At 41.2% G+C, this 14,611-nt stretch overlaps 1 protein-coding gene across 2 annotated transcripts in view; it reads left to right on the top strand.

Moving 5' to 3' along the window:
• furinb (furin (paired basic amino acid cleaving enzyme) b) overlaps positions 1–13,193 on the top strand; it is an 86,974-nt gene extending 73,781 nt beyond the window's left edge. For both annotated transcript variants that reach the window (XM_059334413.1, XM_059334414.1), the window contains 7 exons: positions 1,721–1,821; positions 3,457–3,560; positions 6,505–6,622; positions 6,883–7,062; positions 7,284–7,411; positions 9,215–9,343; positions 10,648–13,193. In XM_059334413.1, coding sequence (XP_059190396.1) covers positions 1,721–1,821; positions 3,457–3,560; positions 6,505–6,622; positions 6,883–7,062; positions 7,284–7,411; positions 9,215–9,343; positions 10,648–11,354 — 1,467 coding nt within the window. In that variant the 3' untranslated portion in view covers positions 11,355–13,193. The remainder of the gene's footprint in view (positions 1–1,720; positions 1,822–3,456; positions 3,561–6,504; positions 6,623–6,882; positions 7,063–7,283; positions 7,412–9,214; positions 9,344–10,647) is intronic.
• The last annotated feature ends 1,418 nt before the right edge of the window (positions 13,194–14,611 follow it).

Below are 14,611 nucleotides of genomic sequence, written 5' to 3'. Positions count from 1 at the left end.
GGACAGATTTGGTTACCTGACATCTCTTGAGGCACTGGGTATGTGTTAAATCCCAAGTAGTTTCAGGATGTTTTTGTTCCTGTGACATTTTACTCACTGTGGCCTCATTTTTTACTGCAATGTATAAGTTAAGTCCTGTAGCTCTATGGAAACAGTATAGTCTGATGTGTCTTTTTAATGCACAAAAGAGATGTCAGACTTTCTCACTAAAGAAAGGATGGAAAAAAGCTATTTACATTTTTTATTTTTTTTTATTTTACAAAAATGTGAATACACTGGTATCATTATATGGAGCATTTTCCCAAGTCCCCTTAAGTGTTAATAAAGGGGCTCCACATGCTATACTTTCTGAATTATATTATATATATATATATATATATATATATATATATATATATAGATATAGATATATAGATATATATTTTACAACTTTCAACCTCTCTTGTCCTCTCCTCTCTGCTCTGTGTAAACAGGCTGCAGTTCAGTCATTTTGCTGATTTTTTTGTCATGTTACTGTGCAGATATTCATGTTTTTTGCAGGATCTTGTCAGTGCAAATGAGTCTTAAATAAAGTGATTTTGAGGAAATATCACTATTTTAAGCTCAGATTTGGTTTCTGTCAGAAACATTCAGCATACATTAGTTACTCAAAGACTGAAAAATCTCACTATAATTTCTGTTTTTATAGTTTCTGACTTTGATAAATGGTGTAATTTTTCTTAAAACAAATTCAAGAAAAAGTTCCTTTCAAAACAGTTGTGGTTGTGGGATTTAGAGGGTTATGACTAGGTTTATAACTTGTTTGCAAAAGTAAACACAAATTTAGCATAAGACTGCAACTATCTATTATTTTCGTTATTGGTTAACCTGGGGATTATTTTTTCACTTCAATCAATTAATCACTTAGCCTTAGTTTAAAATGTCTGAGCACAGTAAAAAACAAACAAAAAAAAAACCAACAAATCCCATCACAAGGTCCTAGATGATTACATCAGATAATTCAAAAATTTCAATTTTAAAATGATAGAAAGATGAGAAAAGCAGAAAATCCTCACATCGAAGAAGCTTGAACCAGCAGGTCTGGATAAGTAATTCATCACTATCATTAAGACTTGACAGTGTCATTGTTGTTTTATCCAGTGCTCTGATGCCTGATATCTAAAAGATGACTTGTGCAGCAGACACCTCCTTTTGTTTACTCCTCCGACACGTACACTTCTTCCACAGATAATGGCCATTAGTGCCACAATCTGTCAGGCTAAAAGTTGCAAACCAAGAATCTGTCCCTGACCTTCCCAGCTCGCCTTGCCCTCTGGCTTCTTGTCATTTCCAACGTGTACCCATCGTGACCCAGACAGGCCTCATTAGCTTTCTGGCATTGGCAGGCCGAGAGCAGAGTTGTACCCGGAGTGCTAACATACTTTGTCTCACCGCCACACGACCTAGCTGGGCTGATTTGGCTGACATTCACTGCCCTGGCTGTGACCCATTGGCAGGGATCCACAGACCTGAGACTGAACCTACCTGCTCATTCTCTCCGTCTCCTCCTCCCCTCCTCCGATTGCTGCAGGCAGAGCTCCCATTGTCCCCAGCTCTCCCCTGTCTAACCTCTCTCACCATGATCTTCACTCATGCTGGAGTGGGAAACTCATTGTGTCATATTAACTGTGTCTAACCCTCTGTATTTGTGTGCACTTCTCTCTTCCCTCCTGTCTCCAAGGTGACTACAGACTTGAGGCAAAAGTGCACAGACTCGCACACGGGGACGTCTGCCTCAGCCCCGCTGGCTGCTGGGATCATCGCTCTGGCTCTGGAGGCCAAGTGAGTTGAGGACGCAACTTCCTCCTATCGCTATTTTTGTAGTCAACCCTGTAGCCAATACACTTTTACAGTAAACACTTAAATTAAATTGTATTGTAAACTTCATTTGTTACGATCTACCCTGCACTTGTGGGAGGCGTATGCATGTATGTGTGCGTGCACGAGTGTCTGGGAGTCGGCGTTGGCCTAAATCCCAGCACAGAAATTCTTTCCTCAGCAAATTAAGCTTTTGATAATCAGTTAATTAGCCAGACAAATCAGCAGCTGCAGCCCACACAGACATCTGAATACCTGTAGGGCCGGCAGTGAAGATTTTAACTGGAGAATGTCTCTCATTATCGCTCGCTTAGGACTCCAGGTGTCAGAATCCAAGTTTCTGTCAGCAGCTCTAATGTGCTCTCCATTATGTTCGTATCTTCAGTCATATCTTGCGGTGTGTTAAGTCCTCTTATCAGTCAGCCGTCTTCCACTCTGCATAATTCTCTTCATTTCCGCATTAGCATGTAGCTGACAGGTGTCAAAATCAAATCCTGTATTACCTCACAGCGAGGGTTTCAGTTCAGGTATACATACTCAGCGTGTCTGTTTTATCTCAGTCACCTCAGATATGAGAAGAGAAGGGCACAGACTGACAGACCTGAAGTTTACACCAGCTAGACTATCTCTCACTTTTAACACCACAGTTGTCAACCCGCGTCCTGACAGGCAGCAGTAATAACAGGGAAGCTAGTTTATCAGACTGGGACCACACTGGAATTCACAGAGATGGAATCATTTAATAGGCGGAAGCTTTCTGGTGTTTTATTATTTTATTATTTTCCCCTTCGCTCTGAGGTGACATTGAGTGGATGAGGGGCGGGAGGGGGTCTTGTCCATTAATAACACATGAGAGGATGTGAGATGTGAATGCTGATGCGGAGCATGGCGGAGGTGATGCGCAACAGTGCAATTCTGTGTTTCTATTTCTGTCTACTGTGGGGTTGCACTCAGTAAGCAGTGTGATTCATGGTTTGATTATCTTCAAACATATAGCAGTTTTTTTCCTCATTGGTGACTCAAAGGCTTTTCCTCTAACTGCTTCCCTGCTGTGCCTCTTAATTTATCTATATAATAAAAAAAACATGCTTTTATTGGGCTTGTACTGTGTGGAAGGTGACCTCATCCCTCAATCCCAGACCTCATTAGAAACTGTCATTACAGAGAGGTCTAGACACAGTCCTCCACAGTGTTGTATCACTGTTTTACTGTGTTCCCTGACCTTTCAACACAGTAGGTAAGAATGTACCTTAAATACTGGTGTTTTACAACGGTGTTAAAACCATAATGTGAGTCCACACCTTTGTTATGGTTGACTGATGTATCCCCCAGGGCTTCCTCTACATATCAGTATAATATTTCAGAAATGTATGGCCTTCCTCTCTGTATATGCTCAGGTGGATCATATTTCAGGTGCATCTACAGACTCCTGACCTTTTCCAGATCCCACAGCTCCTCACATTTCCTCAACTATATTATTATACAGTTGAGGTCAGCCAAATCTGGCTTTTCTCATAATGTGCATAATGTAGAAAGTAATAACTTGGCTATTACATGACAGAAAGTCAGTACTCTGCTTTCCTTGCTGTACCTCTGCAGTATGAACCTGACCTGGAGGGACATGCAGCACCTGGTGGTGAGAACGTCCCGGCCCGGACACCTCAGCGCCGGGGACTGGAGGACCAACGGAGTAGGGCGCAGAGGTAGAAGCTTGCTATTCCAAATCTAGTATGATGATCTCTGGGCAGTCCTATTATATTTTACAGAAACATTTAACATTATTGACCACAAGCTTGTTCCTGAAAGTGTGGGTGTTATGGATTTTGACTATCTACAGGTGCCTGGATGGAAGGCTGTCTGGTAAATAGCTTGTAATAGATTGAGTCTTTTTTTTAATGGGAAGTTACTCGGATATATTGTCTGTAAAATGTAAAGTTCCTCAAGGGAGCTGTCTAGGCCCATTTTTGTGTTATATTTTTATGATTAACGATCTTCGTCTTACCAAAAAATGCTTTAATTAATGATGTGTGCTACAAGATAGGGAGCTAAATATTATCAGAAAATAGATTCTAGTAAAACAAACTGATGTTTGATGAGCTTCAACTCTTCATTAAGACAACATCCATTCAGAGAGTAAAGGAAACTAAGCTATTGGGCGTCACCCTTGACAACAAATTTTCCTGGTCAAAACAGAAAATACTTCATACATGATTAAAGCAAACTTGTACTTTGTATTCTTATTCTTGTGCAGTTTAATTACTGCCAGAAAAAGTGGTTTAATCCCACAAAAAAAGATTTAACCTTTTGAACACACCTGCATAATCAGGGTTAGAGCTCTACCAAAAGCTTGAGGCTTCATTTGAAAACAAACATCTTCTGGTTTCTGCAAATGTGCATGTGTAGCATGTTGCTAAAATCGAAACCTGGTCAGTTCAAAAAAACAAAACCATATACAGGTTCACTGCAAAGCTTTATCATCCAAAACCCTTCATATCAGTAAAGTCAATTAAAAGACAATTTAAAGTCACATACAAATGCTTTCTGACAGGCAACAGAAGGCCCCTTTTCACTCTCCATGGAAATCATTTATTTTCTTAAAAAACAGTAATATATAGAACGATGAAAACATGGAAACATTAGTGCAGAAATCAATTGGGTGCTGGGAACTGTTGAGAGTCCTTAGTCTTCCTTTTTAGTCACGCATATTAACACACGTACGTTATAAGTTTTACTCTTACTTATTAATCTTTTTCTATAATATATTTCTAATGTTTACCGTTTGTGTTAACTGTAAGTCTAATGTGTGTTTTTGGATGCGGAGGAAGAGTAGCTGTGTATAAGTGCACAGCTAATGAGGATCCTATAATAAAACTGAACTAGCTAAACTGAGCACAGATGGTATTATATTGTTTCAAAATGGTGCCTCTTTTCTGAATACAGTGGGACATTTTGAGCACAGAAAAGCCTTTTTTCTAAGCACATGCATTATACAGTAATATACATATAATACAACTATTCTTTGCACAGTAAAATGTTTTTTAATTTGCTCACGATCACACAATAATAACCTCTCACTCTCACACAACTGCCTCCTCCGTGTACTCCCAAATCCTTGGAGACTTGAATCTCGCAGCATCTCTGCTCTGTGCACTCTCAGCTTGATGAACGTTACAGTTTGTCACCATTTCAGCTAAGCATTGAAGAAATGGGATCAAATTGGAGGGGGGTGCATATCTGCTCTGCAAATCACCTGTCCTGTTTTCCCCTTTGAGAAAACATCAGAAAGAAATTGTAAGGTTCCATGATGGCTCCGTTTTGAACCGTATTTGCATAAAGCAGTAAAGTCAGCCTTCTATCATAGAAGGAGCAGATGGTCTGAACAACAACCCACATTAGCTTTCCTGCTTAAGTCTCCATCTCATCTAACTTACAAACATGAACACATGTCTTGCCACCAAACAAACATTCAACATGGAGAAGTGCACTTCTGACTCAACTTTCCAGGCGAGATAACTAATAAGCTGGTAAGCTGCAGCACATTCAACAGCATGTGAAATTGTGCGCAATATCTATTTGATCTGTTCAGATGCTGGGTTGTCCTTATTCTTCAATGCCACTACTTAGAACACAGCGTCTGATCATGGCATGCAGGCTACAGTGCAAGACCAAGCCAGCTGAGATGAAAAGCAGCATTTTTGATACTTCCTCGAGACCATTTGTCTTCCTTTTTTGTTTTACACTCAAAGCTTCTATTGAGGGGAAATTATAAAAAATAAAATAAAATAAAACTAAACTTCACATAATTTTCAATATCAGCACAGTGATTCATTGGCTGAAATGAGTCAGAGTTTATGATTGTGGTGATGTCATTTATGGTGCTGTTAAATTGCTTGCTATCTTTTTAATACAGGTGTGTGCCTTCTTTTGTGCACAGAAGGCTAGAGAAACTGTTCATTGACAGCAGTGAAAATGTTGGATTTGAAAGGTTGAATGCCACAAATTTAGACTGGACCAGAATATTTCATTAAGATAAAAACGAAATGGAAATTATTTAATTAATTATCAATCTTTTTAAATGCATTTTTCACTTTTGTATTTCACAAGGCCCTGAAATGATTGGAAATCTTTGGAGCCTGTGGAGCCACTAATGGAATTTAATTCTACAAGACAAAAGTGTAACACTAATGGTATTAGTGTAGCCTTCTTTTACTGCAACTGTGCATAAATACTGCCTTTTAAACAGAAAGAATAGACATGAAAAAAGCTGCATGGCATTCCAAGGTAATCTTCAAATTAAAGAAATTTAAATAAATTAAAAATTCATACATTATGAATGAAGCTTCAAACTATTTAGCCATCCCAACTTCCTTTTAATAACAACAATTAACAACACATTAAGAAACACATTTACATTATTTAAATAATATAGTATATTTGCAGAAAGAGGTGTCTAAATGTGATTTGGATAAATGAAGGAACTGCATTTATGATCGCCTACTCAGGATTGAGGAACCAATATAACACCATAGTATCATGGCACAGAGTGGATTGTTGACTGACAGTGATTTCTCTTTTCATGATGTTATCTCATCACCACCACCCACCAACCTGTCTTTCTCTTTTCCCCTCCGTCTTCTTTTTCCACAGTGAGTCATTCGTACGGTTATGGGATTCTGGATGCAGGTGCCGTGGTGGCTTTGGCACAGAACTGGACCACAGTTGGACCGCAGCATCAGTGTGTTCACACCATGCTCACAGAACCAAGGTTGGACTTGAAGCTCTGTCTGTGTGTGTGTGTGTGTGTGTGTGTGTGTGTGTGTGTGTGTGTGTGTGTGTACCACAGTGAGGTTTAGTATCATTAGGAGCACTTGCTGTTTGATCATCCAGCTCAGCCAGATAGATGTCACCGCAATCTCCTCAGAGGCGGGATGCTCGCGTGGATTTTTAGCACAGCACTATTGTCTGTGTCCGTTTCTGCAGCCACACAACATTAACCACCTTTCCCTCCACTCGTCAAACTTGCAGAGACATCGGGAACAAGCTGGTTTTCAGCAAAAGTGTGGATGCCTGCTGGGGACGACCGGAGTATGTCAGCTCTCTGGAACACGTTCAGGCTCGCCTCACTCTCTCCCACAACCAGAGAGGAAAATTGGCCATTCATCTCATCAGCCCACTGGGCACACGCTCCACCTTGCTGTTCCCCAGGTACCCAGTAAAAAACACCACTATACACACCAACAGCCGAGCCATGATATAAATCCGTCTTTGGCTGTGCCTCTTTCACACACACAGACAAACATAATGTGCACGTACCTCAATTTTATCTGTGTACAGATACTCCCACAAGTATACTCTCTGAGAAAACACACACTTTCTGCTTTCACCACAGAAAAAATAACACAAACACCTCTCCTGTTTTCTGTCAGGCCCAATGACTTCTCCTCAGAGGGATTCAACGACTGGGCCTTTATGACTACCCACTCATGGGGTGAAGATCCTCAAGGAGAATGGACGCTAGAAATAGAAAACGTAGCAGCTAATGGACGTGACTATGGTAACCCCACTCATCATCATTAATTGTTCAGTCTGGACACATCGCATCAAACCCACATTCATGCCAGCGTACACTGCCCCCTCATCAACTCAAGTCCTCTTGCATATTTTCATGCTTCTCCAAATAGCCTCTGCTCAGCTCCCCGGTTTTCTGTCCCTCTAATCATTTCGTTTGTACCATTTTTGGTACCGAGGGAGCGACTCTCAGAAACGTACGAGGATTAAAACTTTGCAGCTGCTGGACAGAGAATTACTCTTCTGGAAGAAAGTGGTTGGCAACATTTTGATTAACAACTTTAGAATCTTGATAAAAGGGTTCAATATTAATGTTTTTTTAGCCCAGTCAGTTAAGAGGGTCAGAAATCTACTTACCCAGAGTCAATATTTACTTTCCCCTCTACTAACTCGTAATTTATTAGTGGTTATCAAATAACAACAATGCTGCTATGCAAGAAAAATGCTATTGGCTCTTGTTTTGGCTCTCCAGCTATGTTGTTTTGGAAACTTGGCATGCCTTTGAAAAAATACTTGTGCTTTAGCTCATATACCTAGTCTTTACTTGCTGCCACACTAATCAACAGAAATGGCTCTCTCCTGAGTAACTTCCTTCATCATCTCCAGAAAAAAAAACAATTTTTAAATATTTTTGATCAAATGCCTGATCGGGCGAGTTGCGAGGTTTACTAGCTGGCTCTCGGTGGTCGGGTCATTGTTATTGTTGAGCCTTGGATAATGTTTTTTATACCTCTGCGCCATGGACAGAGGCATTTGTTTTGGGTGGTCCATCAGTCCCATTCTCGTGAGCACGATATCTACAGAACCTGGGATGTCCACTTGGACTCGGGGATGAACTGATTCGATTCCGGAGGTCAAAAATCAAGGTCACTGTGAAATCACAACATACGTTTTTGACCAAAACTCAAGAATTGAAAAGGCTAATTATGACAATATTTCACACAAATGTCGAATAGAATAAAATGATGAAGAGATGACATTTTATATCCGAAAGGGCAGTTTCAGTGACATCTTAATGTTCTGCAGAAACACTTTTCTTGCCATTATTCAACGACATAACTCAGGAACAGAAGGGCGGACTGTGAACATATTTCACATTCGGTTGGATACTGAATTGGTGACACTAATCTTCGCTGTCCGCCTTGAACTGGTGATGACTGTAAAGATCTTCCATGCTGCTGGGTTGAAGATGTGTGTTAAGCTTTGTTTTAGTATTTGTAGCTTCTTTGCGGTAACATCTATATGTGAAGCATTGGAACAAACTCAGTGTCATCTTTTAAATCTCTCCTTAAAACTCCCTTTTATTGTATTGCCTTTTATTGACTTTTTCCTCCGTTTACATTGTTTTATAAATTGTTAAATTGTTTTATTTATGTGTTCATAATTGCATTTTGTTTTATTGTCAGGCACCTTGGAACTTTGTTTTGAAAGGTGCTATACAAATCAAGATATTGTAAAGTTACTATTGTCTAAAGGCATGGCTATATTTCAATGTGGACGGATATGGATTGTAAAACTGAAGTTAACTCTGTAAGTCCTAGAACTCTTTTGCAGCTTTGTTTTCTCTGAGCAGCTGGGGAAATTAGATGGGAGGCATGTCTTCCTGCGCTGGTGTTGATCCTCCTCCAGTGTTGTGTTTGGTCCGCTCTCCCTTGTTTTCTTTTCTTCCACCCCCATATCCTCTTCTCAGCCAGTTCACACTGTTCCCTCTCTAAAAGAGGTGTTACATTGATACTCCTATCCACATTAATATCCCCCCCTTCCTCTCTCTCTCTCTCCTTCCTCTTAGCTGTGTTAAGTCAGTTCACCCTCATCCTGTGGGGTACTGGACCCAGCGTCATCAACCCCTCATCATCTGACTTCCCCCGGCCGTCGAACAACAGCTGCAAGACCTTCGACGCCCAGCAGATCTGTATTGGTGAGATCATTCAGGCTTTTCACAAACTTTGAACAGGAGCCACTTAAGTGCAATGGGCTCATTTGTATTGGCACTGGCACACAGTCATTGTTACAAAACAGGCTTTTGGTCAGATTGTGTTGGGTATTTCAACTTGTGAAAAGCAAATGTTGTGAATACAGATTACCCATTTACAGGCCTCTTTTGCATTTGTTTACCCGCACAGTATGAATATGCACATTGCCATATGTCATATTAGTTTGAATCAGAGGGAGGGACGTATGGAGGAGCAGCAGGGGAGATTAGAGCTGCGTCAGTGCGAGAGGTGCTACGTTGTCAACAACTGTTCAGGAGGATGACTCCCCCATTGAAAGGCAGATGAGGCCGGAAGCTTCACTCTGCCTCCAAGCGTTCAGAGGCTTTCTTCTTAATCATTCCAGACTTCTCCATAATTTATTTGAAATTTACATTTCAAGAGTTACTGGTAATACCACAGAAGTAGAAGGTTCCTGGAAAGAACTTGGCTATTTGGTGATAATTATAAAGGCAAAGGACACCATGTTAATTTGGTACAACTTCCATTTACTGGTTATGGTCTTTTTTTTAAATCAAATGAACCATCTTTTAGTCAGTGCTCATGAGATCAGTGAAAATGCAAATGTCTTTCTGTGGTTTGTGAATCAAAGGAAAGCATACAATTGAGCAAATATGGAGAATTAAGTTTTTACAGTTATTAAGATTTCATCAGTTCTTCAAAGGAACTTCCTCTGAAAATAAACAACTGCTTATTGACTCTGCCCAGCTGCTATGTACAGTGTGTATTATAGAATTTACTGATTGACTGAAATTAATGAGTTATCATTTGTTCCTTCTCAGAACTCTCTATGTCAATACAATAAGAAAAAAATATGAATAGTTAAGAGTTAAGAGTTAAAAACTATTGCAACTACTGTGATCATGAATTAATCCTAATTTTTTCAAGCAAAATACCAAACAGCTTTTCAGATCTTCCATTTGTCTCACACATTCGCAAACTGAAATATTTTGGGCTTTGGACTGAAACAAAAAAAGCAATTTGCAGGCAATTAAGTAATGGCCATTTTTCACAGAGACAAAATGATTAATCAATGAATCAAGAAAATAATCAGCAGAGTAATTGTGGCCCAAAATTATACACTGTAGTTCTTCCAGTAAACTTCCAAAGGAAATTGTGAAGAAATTATGGGGCTTGTAAAACCAGATATTTGTGAATGCCATTTTGTTTTTGTTTATTGGATTGCATGAAACTAAACTTCCCTTGTGCTTTTCTGCCATGCTTCATCCAGAGTGCAGCCCCGGCTTCTCCCTCTTCCTCCAGGGCTGTGTGAAGTTATGCCCGCCGGGCTTCACCTCGGGGCCGCAGCTCCTCAACCTCTCCCTTGAGAACTGGGTGGACCTGTCTTCTGTCCAGGCTTGCCTACCCTGCAACCCCGCCTGTCTCACATGCTCTGGCACGGGGCCTACAGACTGCCTGTCCTGCCCTCCTCACAGCCACCTCGTTCTCACCTCCTGCCTGCACCAGAACCAGGTCCAGCGCAAATCTCCACTAGCCGGGGAACTCCGGAGCGAGGGCGCCCAGCCAGAGGAGGAGATGCCAGCGGCAGAAGACAACAGCGGACAAGGCGAGGAACCTCCGGGGGTCAGCGAAGCTCCGTCCAATCAGCTGGCTGCCGTAGTGGCCGTGCTCAGCTGTGCCTTTATCCTGGCTGCCTTCGTCGGGGTCTTCCTCTTGCTACAGATGCGCTCAAGGGGCACGTCTTTGGGCTGGAGGACCAAACTGCCCTCTGTGTATTCAGAGACGAGGGGGGTGCGGGTGGGCTTTGGTTTTGGCTTCGGCCAAGGACGAGAAAGGAAGGCACGGATATGTTACAAGGGGATCCCCACTGTGTGGGGGGATGAGGACATGATCGCATACCAGTCTGAATCAGACAGCGAGGAAGTGGACGGTCACAGCGAGAGGACAGCTTTTATCAAGACGCAGAGCTCGATCTAGATGAATCTGATGTTGTAGCGTCTGACTGTATGGAGCTGAAACACGAAGGAGAATTACACTGAACACTAAACGCAGGCCTTACTGTCCCATCAGCACCCCATCCAAATGCATTAAACAGTGAATCATTAGTTTTTTCATGTATTTATTTACATCCGATAATTTATCTCACACATTCGACTCTTCGTCACCAATTTAAGGTGTTATGCAATTGTGTTACCTATTTTCAATTTTTTAAAAGGGAAGAGTTTTTGAAGTGGGGTTGTATTTCCTTAAGTAGAATCTGAGTTAATCCTTTAACACACTTTAACACACAAATTAAATGATCGTGGCAACAATAGGCCAGTCACTCCCGTGTGCTGCGAGGTAAAATTAAAGTTTTTGTCAAGGAAGTCGAAAATCGAAAGCGAAAATATTCTGAATATAGCTTAAGATTAAACTGATATTGATTTCTTTTTAAGTGGGTCTTTTTCAGGTGTCTAAAATACATTTTGCTGCTGTCCCCGTCCACATCAGTAAACTGCTTAGCCTTTGTGTCAGTACTCCTGCCTGCTTCTCTAAACTGAAAGCGTGCCAAACGCCATCTACTGTAGGTAATACACTAACTATGGATAAGTACCTCATAAAATAGTACTTTCCCTTTAAAGACCTGCTTGACAATATTTTGTCGATGTTGTCAAGGGGGTGTTCGAGAAATTAGGTATTGCACCACCACAAAGTTGGGGGACTTACATGAAAGATCATGGTTCCTACTCCCACATACAGGTCAAAAACCCTGAATCCTACATTTCCTTTATCTGAATAGCATCTTTCGTTTGAGCTTCTCTGCCTGGTAAATGTTTTTGAAACTTCACACCCCCAGTTTCTAAAAAAAAAAATTTGCAGTCTCCAAGCCAATCACAACTCAGCATCTTGAGGGTTATTGTTTCAAAGCTCCTCCAGAACTACAGGAGAATATTATACAACCCTCTCAGGCTGAGCAGTACTCTCAGTGACAAGTGAACTGAACTGGAGGTGGAAAATGAGTGCTGCCGTAAACCAGCAGAGTGCATTATTTCTCAAACATGCAGTGATTTGTCTCTAAAACAGACACCTAGACATCAGTACAGGCGGACTTCTAATAAATTGGCATTATATTTTGTCAGATGCCTGGCGGACTGTGGGCCAGGGGTCGCCAAGTTGACACATTATTCATTAACAGTGAGAAAACTTTAAATTGAAGATTTCCGTAGAGTACTGTGAAGGCATAATAAAACATCCCGCTGGCTGTTTGATAAGCAGGACGCTGTGGTGGATGCTCTATTTTCAATCAAAGCACAGTGGGGGAATTGCTACCGCAGCATCCACACATCAGGTATATCAGTCACAGAATCTCATTGACTTGTGGTAAAGTAACACTGTTTTTGAATGAGATGAAAAAACACTTAGCCCAAAGCCGCTTGGCTGACCTTTACAGCATTTTTTCCTCCTGCCGGTAAGAAAGAAGATCATTTTCTCTTCATTTTCCCCACAGAGCATATATTGATTTTGGGGCTTCTCTCCCAGAACATCTTCATCAGGGTAAAGCTCTTTCCCTTTCTGTTGTGAGCGCCATACATTATAAGACAAATACATGCTTTATTATCCCCATCTATAACAGTGTAGACTTGCTGCTGCGCAAGTTGAATCAAAGCCTTTGGATATAAAGGCCAGAATAGTTAAAGTGATTAAGTAATGAGGAGATCTTGTATTGCATTTTCTATGTTTGTTTTATATCCTTTTTTATTTAACTGACAATGGATGTTAATATTGTGGAGATCAGTTTCATGCTGGAATAAAATGACTTTGGCTGTTGCATAGATAGACTGTTTGTCTTTTTCCTGCCAGATTTTAAAACTTTTAGGGGTTTTATGCATCTTAAACGCAGCCCCTGACACACAAACACCACCCGAGAGAGCAGATGGTTCATCACTTCTTCATGGCTGTATATCATTGTAGCGTGTGTAAGTGTGTTTCTTCCTCTCTAGGCGTTTTGCTTTATGTGTGCCAGCCAAATTTCTGTTTTCTCCCCCTACCACCATCCAGTTGCAGTGAGAACACTGCCAAAAAAGCAGAGAAGAAGCTGTTTTTCTTAATCTTCAATATGCTGCCCCCTTAAAGTTTAAATTATTATAAATGTAGAAGGTTTGTATGCACGCGGGGAAACAATCACAGCTTTGTTCATTAGCAGCTTTCCTTTGTAACACCCTCTGCAGAGGCAGGTAAGTGGGTTCACGGGTGAAGGTACATTCATTCTGTGGCCCATAATTAGATCTGCCGGGAGAACCGGCTGCACAATCCAGCGCCCCTCGCATGCGTCAGGCTTTTTTTTATTATAAATGCAGCATGTGTGAAAATAAATGTGCTTAGTTTAGAAGAAGTGGTTGAGTTTGGAAGTCTACTCATTCACACCTTCAACACGCGTTCCTGTGCGCTGGTTTTAATTGTCTTGCCCTTATAGCCTGTATTAATTAGCTGTCATGTTCTGTATAATGCCGCCCACTAACAAGGCCTGGCAACAAGAAATATTAGATTAATTAGAACAACACTAACAAATCAGAGCCCCATTAGCTGATTTCACATGCAGGTCAATTGGACACTGAGCTTCCAGTCTCATTATTATTCCAGCTGGTCAAACATTATTTGTGCTGAATGTAATGCTCAGCTGATAGGTTGTCACTTCTCCTTTCTTTTCTGCACAGCAAAGGTTGAGAAACACAGCAGAGTCTGAAAGTAAAATGCAGAGGCAGAGTGTCCCCAGGGTGCCTCCACAGGCATCACTTCCCTCTGCACACACTTTCTTTCTCCCCCACACATGCAGTGCAGTGATCACTCTCAGGCCCCAGGCGTCCCTGCACGCCAGTTTTCTTTCTTCCTCAGTGTCCCTGGTCCATCTTTATGAGGCGTGAACAAAGAAACATTTCTTTTTCATGTTCAACTCCTGCTCAACGCTGTCACCGGTACCTTCACCACAGAGGTGTACACACCGCTGATGTTAACTACATGTGATTTAAAGGGTGAGCGTCTACACTGACACCATGCTCGGTTTAATATCAGGTTGACTACTTGACAGCCAGTCATTGACATGTGGATCACTGGACAGTCTGAAAGTAACCTGATTGACAGCATCTGTAGGCATGCACCGCACTGCTGTACTGACTCAATGTTGCCCCCTACTGACAGAGAAAAAAATCTAGCTGTTTAGACCAAAAAAAACAGCATGGAAATAGAGCAGAACCACC

This window comes from Centropristis striata, chromosome 6, assembly GCF_030273125.1.
Source record: "Centropristis striata isolate RG_2023a ecotype Rhode Island chromosome 6, C.striata_1.0, whole genome shotgun sequence".
NCBI classification, from domain to species: Eukaryota; Metazoa; Chordata; class Actinopteri; order Perciformes; family Serranidae; genus Centropristis; species Centropristis striata.
This window is presented reverse-complemented; position numbering and strand designations above follow the sequence as displayed.